The 10,446-nt window shown below is 38.4% G+C and overlaps 1 protein-coding gene across 23 annotated transcripts in view; it reads left to right on the top strand.

Moving 5' to 3' along the window:
• Positions 1-9,788, top strand: part of SSBP2 (single stranded DNA binding protein 2) — a gene marked incomplete at both ends in the record, with an annotated part of 301,811 nt that extends 292,023 nt beyond the window's left edge. For 22 of the 23 annotated variants that reach the window (XM_079702653.1, XM_079702669.1, XM_079702654.1 and 19 more), the window contains 2 exons: positions 843-941; positions 9,690-9,788. In XM_079702653.1, coding sequence (XP_079558779.1) covers positions 843-941; positions 9,690-9,719 — 129 coding nt within the window. Of the gene's footprint in view, positions 1-842; positions 1,002-9,689 lie in introns of those variants that run through there. The other variant, XM_079702664.1, reaches the window with a different exon arrangement.
• Between the last annotated feature and the right edge of the window lie 658 nt (positions 9,789-10,446).

Genomic DNA, 10,446 nt, shown 5'->3' on the forward strand with positions numbered 1-10,446 from the left:
GTGTGAGCATGCTTTATACGCTGCTGCCATTCTGTATTCCCTATCGACGTGGAGTATCAGATGACCTCACGTGGCTAAAATCGCACAGCAAAAACAAGACTAGCGAACTTAAATAGAATATAAAGCAGTATACTGTTAACTTTGTTTGATTAGATTGCTAATATCAGCCATTTTATCCTAAAAGTTTCAAATAAATCTGCTCAAACAAATGATAGGAAAGGGTTCTAAATCACTCCACCTCTGAGCCTCCTTTTCCTGTACAAGTACATACTGAATTCTCAAGTCCTGAGGTATTTATTTCTCTTGTTCTTAACTATCGTTAACCATTTTCCTTTTTTCCTTATGGTTCATATAAAAATAATGGTTAAAGTCGTGTTACTATGTAAACCACATGTAGAATTAAAGGGAAACATTTATCAAAACAGTGACCTTTGGAGTTTGATTAGTAAAATCACCCAGGGAACTTATTGTTCCATCCCGCCTGATCAGTGGGTGGACTGCACACTTCATCATGCCCCTCCTGGGAATGTTTCTTAAGCTCTCCAGAAGTCTAGGAACTCTATGAACTGAGAGTGGGAAATGGAATAAATGATTCTGAGACTAAGACGAAGAGTTACAGTGAACTATTTGGGGTTTTCTGTTTTTTAATTTTCATTTGGGAAAGCATTAGTACTTGTCAAGGTGCAAAGAATGAACAGAATCCATGGTAGAAGTCTGAGATTGGAATTATAAGTCTGCTTTGTCCTTAGAGATGATGGTATAGATTCCATGTTTGAAACAGTACCATGTAAAAGGGAAATTAAAATCTTCAAAATGCTTTGTTTTCTAAATCTTGTTTACAGAATTCTCCCAATAATATGAGCCTGAGTAATCAGCCGGGCACTCCTAGGGATGATGGCGAAATGGGGGGAAATTTCTTAAATCCTTTTCAGAGTGAGAGTGTAAGTATTCCCTTGACTACGTTACTATATCCAGATTTTATTTCTGAAGCTCTTCTTTAGAATAAATGCATAAAGCCATTATTACGACTGTTTATCTAGAGTTCAATAGGTTGATCTTTTAAAAGTTAGAAAACTAAGTGGAATTTCTTTGAAAGTATTAAAAAATAAACTTTCTACTCCGATTCTATGTACATAGTTACAAAGACAAAAACCTTAATACTAATTTTACTTTAGAAAACATCCACCATAAAGGAACGTACTAGAAACAGGTTGCATATGTGATCGTTTTTATAAATTTTTCACATTACTAAAATGTCTCTGATCACTGCAAAACCAGGTTTATTCTCAGTGCTGTCCTGAAAGCTCTGAAAATTGTCTCTAAGATGTCTTTACATTATGCACTAGACTTTCCTGTCTTGTATGTTAACGAGTTATTTACATTTAACCCGAACTGGATATCCACGTTGTTTTCTGTGTGACTATAGTGTTAAGCAAAGGCAATATCATTTCATGTCTCCATAGAAGTAGATAGGAGCAAATGGAGAAGTGATAAAATTCATTCCTTCATTTAACAGTCACTGAGCACTGACTACAGGCCAAAGCAATGTGCTAGGCACTGGGAAGACCAAAAGGACAACATGGTATCTTTTCTCAAGGACTTACTGCATCATACAATAATTTATTAACTAATATTTCACATAAGAAGCATCTATAGAATTTTTAAAAATACAATTTCCCAGAACCCTCCCTGGACCCAGCAAATCAGAATTTCCAGGAGTGGGGCCAGGCATCCTCCCATGTGAAAAAGCTTCGTCAGTGATGCTGATGCACATTCTCTTCTAAGAACTCCTGAACTGGAATAAAGGAGTTCAGAACCCAAACTAGTTTCATGTTCATAAAATCAGTGCCTCCAATACATGTACCGCCATCATTAAAATAATGGAGGATCTACCAAACTATAAACAGAATCAGAAGAGAAAATCACCTTCATTTTGCCCAGACCTTTACCAGAGTTGATGCCATCAGAATTTGAAGCGGTGGCTAGTAACATACCTACTTTTGCGCAGAATGGCTGCTTCCCAAAATGGAACCCAAGATTGAGTGTTCTGAGGTTTCCTTTACTTCTTGGTGTTGACCTAGCACCTCGGCATGGGACAAGACTTCCCTTGTTTTTAAACTTTAATTTCTGTTAAAACTAGAAATAATATGATGATCTTTAGTTTATCTGTTTTATTTGCAGGATATTTATGATTAGTGAGAACCAAGAAGGTATACATAAAAACTCATATTTAAAGAAATCAAAAGATTAGCCTGTCGATGATGAGGAAATAGAAAAATGTGAGGAACTATATAGTTTTTCATAATGTTTAGGATTATGGGATTTCTTAGAGCCCATTTCTTTCACTAGTTTGCTTCAAGACTATGGACAAATTAGTTAATTTTAATTAATTAATGTTCACTTTAATTAGAGACATTAATTTCATTTTATGCTAATTCTTCCAGTAATGGTATAATTTAGTGAGGTATATTATGATAATTAATTCAGTTCAATTCAACATTTATTGAGCCTGCACTATGCAAAGCACTAGGTTAAGGACAAAATATTCTGAAACAAACATAACACATCCCTAACCTCAAAGAATGCAATCTGATGGGAAGAACATGTTTGCACAACTAATTAAACCATATGTCAGATTAATAAGTGCTACAATAGATATAAACCAGGTGTTTTAAGAGCACCAAGGAAAGTATTAATTTTGTATTGGAAAAGAAGACTTCTTTAAAAAGGTTCCACGTGACTTTAACTTTAGGGGCAGCGACGACAGGAACTCTCCCCCCTTCCTTCCCAGATTTGTTGTGGGCGACTGCCGCCTTGTTTGCCAGAGAGGGGAGCTGCTTCAGAGTTGGCATCAGAAAGCTCTTCACGGGGATCAGAGAATCAGATAGAACAGGACTTAAAAAACTACTTCGTGCAGAATAAACACCAGCCTCATCCTTTAACCCCAAGTGGATTATGCACATGCTGGATAGCAGATCCCTCTGGGAATATGTGTGTAGCATATAGAGCCACTGGAGTAGGGCTTCCCCCACCCCTGACTCCTGACCCAGCCTCACTACCCTTGAAGCCAAGAAGCAGGTAAAACGCCAGACTGTTGTGCAGAGTTAGCAGAAAACAGAAGCTCCCTCCTGTCTCCCCCTTCCCTCTCTCCTGTCCCCACTAGCAAAGTCCCCAAAAAAGAAATACTTGGATGGTGGTTGAGAACCTGCACCACCACCTGGAGGGTACTGCAGCCTTGGAAGCGGGTCCACACTGGCTGCGCTGCTCTGTCTGCCGGGTGAGGGGTCTACATGCTATGAGTGACACCCTGGTTATCTGTGGCTTCCTCTATCACATCCACACATTTTTGTTTGCACCTTTTTAAGAGATCAAGAAAAGAGAGCAGAGAGGAAGAAGACAAAAGAGATTCATTGCTGACAAATGTAGTAAGGCCTTAAAGAAGTAAATAGACTAGGTATCTCCACTAAGTTAGCTTTACTATCATCAAGGAAAACCAGGAGGTCCAAGAGGGAGGGGATATATGTATACATATAGTTGATTCACTTCACTGTACAGCAGAAACTAACACAACATTGTAAAGCAATTATAATCCAATTTAAAAAAATAAATAAATAATTTTTAAAAAGAAAACATTTCCAGTGACTAAACATGCAAACTGAATTCTAGTGGTTTTTAATGCACATAAGTCTGAAAAGCACGGATTTTTTAACAGTCTGCCTTTTGAGGGTTTGTCAGTCTTTATCTTGAAGTTTAACCACATAAGAGGCCTGGGAAGACAGCAAACGTCTATTGACTGATAATCATGTGCAGATACTATCCCAGTCACCTTACACATACTACTTAATGTAATCAATATAGAAACAGAAATGTCCAACCCAAAGGCAGAAACCTTGCAGTGCCAACACGCTTTACACAAGAAAATAGGAATCAAAAAATGTTTCAACATTCAGGCTCTTGGGGGGGGATCAAAAAAAAAGCCTTTATTTCAAGAAACAAAGATGCCCCCTAGTGTTCAAATTCTATAAAATGTTTGGCTTTAAAAACAATACAAAAAGGCTTAATTCAAAGAATAGTGCTTCGTGCCTCTCAAGTAAAGAAAGCAGTTAGTCTTATTTCTTGAATTAATTTAGCAGAATATTTTCACCATAGCATTGAACTATAATCAACTGAGCAAACATGCTATTAAAATCATGGTGTCAAATAGAACTTATAAACAAGGTGGTAGATCATTTCCTATTACCCTTACTGCCTTTTTTCATTTTCTTCTATTGTAAAGAAATCACATATGCCCCAATTTTTTTTTTTACATAGTCACATACACACTAGATTTATTTCACTTTAGTTCAGCTCAGGTATCTGTAGTATTATCTCTCATTAAGAAAATAAAATATTATATAGATGCTTAGAAATAGAAATGTAAGATCTGAAGTGTTCTTGAAGTGTATGAAGAGAAATGTAAGATCTGAAGTGTTCTTGAAGTGTGTGAACAGAAATGTATGCACATTGTTCAAAGATTTAATGGATATTTCTGATGGAGTCCATGGTACATGAACTGGGTATAATAAATTCTCTAGCTCATGTTTTACATGCTAAACCAAACACTGATGCAGTCAACAGCATTGTAAGGCCATTTTATCATTTGATCGAGGAGAACCAGACTCAGAATAGTTTTGAATGCTGTGATATCAGGGCAACCTGATATCACAGCATTCTGACACAAACACTAGAATATGTCATGGCATATTGATGCAGCCGTACAACAGAAACATTGCAGTGTGGTCTCAGGACAATACACCATGAATATTTTATGTCTCTAAATATGATACCCCATTTAACACTTGCTCTTCTACTTCTAGAAAACTGTAAGCCACTTCTGCTTGAATAGTAATCAATAGAAAAATTCCTTTTTGCTGGCACATTCTGTGAGTTTCCCTAGAATGTTTGCAATTTCCCTCAATCTTACTTAGTTGAAGCAGTTTCAATAAAGGCAGCAGGAGATGAGCAGTTTACAGCCTTAGCAGTGCAAATAGCCCATCGCTTATAAAAAGACAGTCACACACAAATACAGTCTATTTTACTGTACCAAATACACTTAGGGCATCATTTTATAGTTACTTGTACTATTCAAAATTTAAATTTCATTAGATGCTTGCTAATTTTTGAGCTGTATTGCTTGGAGATGGTGCTTCCATCCTTTCTGACTGAATCTGGCCCTGACTTTCTTGTTGTACCCTATTTTCCACTCAGTTTCCTCCCTGAATAAGCCTAACTCTCTTAACTTCCCAATGAATCTGTAACAAATTCTCATTTTACTGTAAGATTTGCTTAAGACATTTGAAATAACACAGGTTAAAAATCCTAACAATTGCCAGTGTTAAGAAATGGGAGCAACCAATACCCATGCTTGGTAGCAGAGAATGTGCATATATACTTGTCTCTACATACGCATACTTTTAATGGTGTATAATTAGAATGAAGGCTATAGTATATTCTTAACTATATTCCTTAATGTTACATTGCATTTGAATGAACTGGAATAATCCTTGTGAAAAAAGGATTCAGGGATTTTTAAAATCTGATTATTCAGGATGTGCATTAAATGAGATGGTCTCTAGAATTAACTATGACTTATCCAGAAAATTTTTTTCCAACATATCCTTTGAAGTCCTTTTAAAAAAAGGAGACTTTAAAAAAGCTTTAAAGTCTTTCACTGTTTTTAGATTGGCACAATATACCCATTAAAATCTTTGTCTTTAAAATAATGATTGATGGGCTTCCCTGGTGGTGCAGTGGTTGAGAGTCCGCCTGCCGATGCAGGGGACACGGGTTCGTGGCCCGGTCCGGGAAGATCCCACATGCCGCGGAGCGGCTGGGCCCGTGAGCCATGGCCGCTGAGCCTGCGCGTCCAGAGCCTGTGCTCCGCAACGGGAGAGGCCGCAACAGTGAGAGGCCCGTGTACCGCAAAAAAATAATAATAATAATAATAATGATTGATGATCTAGCTGTGCTATTTAAAATTAAATACAGTTAAATTTTCAGTTCCTAAATTACACTAGCTACGTTTTAAGAGCTCAGCAGCCATGTGTGGGTGCTGTGCTGAACAGCACGGAATAGAACATATCCATCATCACAGAAGGTTCTACTGGGCAGTACTGACCGGCTCACTGATCCTTACTATAAATAACAGTAGCCATAGAAAGCATAGATTAAATTTCCTTTGCCCATTTTGCCATATTCTTATGTTTTCTACTTTTAATAAAACCTTAGTATCCATTTATCTTCTTGTTTTAGTCTTGCCCCTAAAAGTCAAATGCCAAAATATGATGATTTTGTCAAAGGTTGTGGATAGGTCATGGCAGTGTGCTGTCATTATTTGTAGTGGAGATTTGCATGGTACCTCCTGTTGAGATGGGGGTAGATCCCCTCCCAGCTCAGGGACGGGATGGGCTCCACTTCACTGATCCTTCTCAATGATTATTTGGGGGTTTGGGGTTTTGCTTAGCTTTGCTTTTTCGTTTCCACTATCAAGCATAAAGAGAGAGTTTTTCTATCAAACTGAATCCCCTTTCGCTTCTCTGGTGGTCTCCCCTTTATATCACCCTACTCACTGTAATCCAATGTGGAAGGTCAGTAACATATATAAATTAGCTTTCCTATACGGAGGAAATTTGAGGCTATTAAGGGATTAACAAGTAGATTTTTCCTTGATTTGACCTGTGTTTAAAGGATTAACAATCCTCCCCCTAAGGTCGTGACCCGTTTTCAGGCCTAGTCATCTGCTTTTACTCAGGATCAATGTGGGTTTTTTGGTTTGAGCACTAGATCAAACTCTAATGACCTCCAGTCCAGACTTCTGCCAGATAAGCCACTGTCACCCTGTACTCTTCCCTGGGAAATCCTGCTTTCTCCATATTAACAAATCCATCCCTATCTAGTACACACCTTATACTTCATTTCTGGTTCCTGCACAACCTCCGCTCATTTGGAATTCACTTCTTTCTGTTCTGTCTGTTCCTTTTTTAGAAGGTTCATGCTCCCCTTCCCAGGACCATCACTGTTCCTGGTTAAGTCCCTGCAGCCTGGGACCAAACCCTCTCACTTTATCTGCCTCTTTCCATGAGGCGCAATCATTATTAGCGCATTAAAAGGAATTCCCTTTTGCCCTGGTCCTCACAGGTTCTTATAAAGGATTTAAAATATTCAAGAGGTCATATTAAATACGGAAACTGTTACCACTTGGAAATAGACGCTCCTCCTTCCCGTCACAGGTGATCTATAATGTGCTGTCCAAGATGGTAGCCACCAGCTACGTGGGGATATTTAAATAAGTTAAAGTTAAATAACATTAAAATTTTAGTTCCTGGGCTTCCCTGGTGGCGCAGTGGTTGAGGGTCCGCCAGCCGATGCAGGGGACACGGGTTCGTGCCCCGGTCCGGGAAGATCCCACATGCCACGGAGCGGCTGGGCCCGTGAGCAATGGCTGCTGAGCCTGCGCGTCCGGAGCCTGTGCTCCACAACGGGAGAGGCCACAACAGTGAGAGGCCCGCGTACCGCAAAAAAAAAAAAAAAAAAAAAAAAAAAATTTAGTTCCTCAGTGGCACTGGCCACACTTCATGGGCTCAAGTTGCCACATGTGGCTAGTGGCTTTCGTACTGGACACCACAGGTTGTGGAATGTATCCATCGTTGAAGTAAGTTCTGTTGGGCAGAGCTGCTCTAGAATTTTTCTGTCACAGTCTATTCCTTAAGCATATGAGGGTAGATTGGCATCATTATCAAAATAATTGCTGTTTGTCATTTGTTAAGACCACTTTTCCAAATTTCTGAAAGTCTCGCCTTTTACCAATGGTCAGCCTCAAACTGACAAGTAACATGTAACAAGAATGCCCCTACTCCCACCCAGAAATGCCTGTGGACTGAGATAGGAGTCACAGCTTCAAGTAAGAAGTTTATATGCTAAAGTATAAATCAGACTCTTAAGTATTTTCTAAATGCTTTAATAAGGATTTCTTATGGCCAGCTGGGAGTTATACTATTACTCCAGCATTTACTGAGCACTTTCCGTGTATTCAATAAATATAGTTTTAAGGGTTTTATACTCAGTCCTCCCAAAACCCACTTAAGATTGATACGATCAAAGACAACCCTCAGAATGGGAGAAAATATTTGCAAATGAAGCAACTGACAAAGGATTAATCTCCAAAATTTATAAGCAGCTCATGCAGCTAAATAACAAACAACCCAATCCAAAAATGGGCAGAAGACCTAAATAGACATTTCTCCAAAGAAGATATACAGACTGCCAACAAACACATGAAAGAATGCGCAACATCATTAGTCATTAGAGAAATGCAAATCAAAACTACAATGAGATATCATCTCACACCAGTCAGAATGGCCATCATCAAAAAATCTAGAAACAATAAATGCTAGAGAGGGTGTGGAGAAAAGGGAACACTCTTGCACTGCTGGTGGGAATGTGAATTGGTACAGCCACTATGGAGAACAGTATGGAGGTTCCTTAAAAAACTACAAATAGAACTACCATATGACCCAGCAATCCCACTACTGGGCATATACCCTGAGAAAACCATAATTCAAAAAGAGTCATGTACCAAAATGTTCATTGCAGCTCTATTTACAATAGCCCGGAGATGGAAACAACCTAAGTGTCCATCGTCAGATGAATGGATAAAGAAGATGTGGCACATATATACAATGGAATATTACTCAGCCATAAAAGAAATGAAATTGAGCTATTTGTAATGAGGTGGATGGACCTAGAGTCTGTCATACAGAGTGAAGTAAGTCAGAAAGAGAAAGACAAATACCGTATGCTAACACATATATATGGAATTTAAGAAAAAAAAATGTCATGAAGAACCTAGGGGTAAGACAGGAATAAAGACACAGACCTACTTGAGAATGGACTTGAGGATATGGGGAGGGGGAAGGGTAAGCTGTGACAAAGCGAGAGAGTGGCATGGACATATATACACTACCAAACGTAAGGTAGATAGCTAGTGGGAAGCAGCCACATAGCACAGGGAGATCAGCTCGGTGCTTTGTGACCACCTAGAGGGGTGGGATAGGGAGGGTGGGAGGGAGGGAGACGCAAGAGGGAAGAGATATGGGAACATATATATATGTATAACTGATTCACTTTGTTATAAAGCAGAAACTAACACACCATTGTAAAGCAATTATACTCCAATAAAGATGTAAAAAAAAAAAAGATCAATACTATCATTAAGCTGATTTTACAGGTGAGGAAACAAGAACAGAGAGGTTAGTAACCTCCCAAGTTTACACAGCTAACAAAGACTATCCTATCCCTCACATGTATTTGATTATTATGAATCAACCTTGGACTAGATTTACCCAAATTGTTCCAAGGACCTATGAAACATGAATCTGGCTAGAAGGAGAAAGCTGAGGGACTAGGTACTTATCAAACCCCTAAGCTCAGAGAGAGAATGAGACTGCTTGCTTTCCAGAGGAAATATTTAACAGTTCAGGACAGTCAATTCTATATAATTTTCCTCTTTTTATGCTTTCTTATTTTTATGCTGTATTTAAAGCTTGTGCATAAAAGACATCAGAATTCACAGTTACTATTGTTTACCAAGGGGAATGTTAGTGGCCTGTAGAAGAATTGTTGTTAAAATATGGATTCTTCTCTCCTTCTAGTACTCCCCTAGCATGACAATGAGTGTGTGATCCATTACCAAGTCTCCTCATGGAAACCACAGTGAGTCAGCCCTTCACCGAACTACTACGGAAGAAAATTATTCATCACAGTGTACAGTTAAACAAAGGAATCTCAGTCACACCAAACCAACCTTTTTATTTCCTGCTCTCTCCCCTATTTTGTGAAGAAAGCGGGTCCAAACGTGATTCGAACAACTGTACAGAGCGGCACATTAGAATTGCCCTCAACGGAACTGCAAATGATTATCTGTGTATGTATATGTGTGGGAAAGAGAATGTATTGTATGTGTGTATGTTATATGGACACATGCACATACATACATTGACCCACAGGACATTGTAAAATACTATCACATGACATCTTAAGTAGAAATAAGTAGGGACTTTTATTCCATCCTTTTTTTCACGTTTACATTTTAATTATTAAAAGTTGCTCCTGCCCCCCCCGATCTATTTTGTGCTGTGTATATCACTGCTTTATATAAGTTATTTTTTAAGGTGAACTCAGATGTTATGGTTTTGTAAATGTCTGCAATCATGGATAGGAATAAAATCGCTTATTTGAGAGCTTTCATTAAATTGCGTGTGATGCAAGTTATCCTGTGAATCACAAAGTGTACTGTCTCAGAAAAGAAGTGTGTCTTCATCTTTATGTCAAATCAAACAGCTTCTCAGTAACCTTCAGTGAGTATTTTTGTACTTTTTATGTAGGAAAAATATTACTTCAAATCAACAA

This window comes from Hyperoodon ampullatus, assembly GCF_949752795.1.
Source record: "Hyperoodon ampullatus genome assembly, chromosome: 4".
NCBI classification, from domain to species: domain Eukaryota; kingdom Metazoa; phylum Chordata; class Mammalia; order Artiodactyla; family Ziphiidae; genus Hyperoodon; species Hyperoodon ampullatus.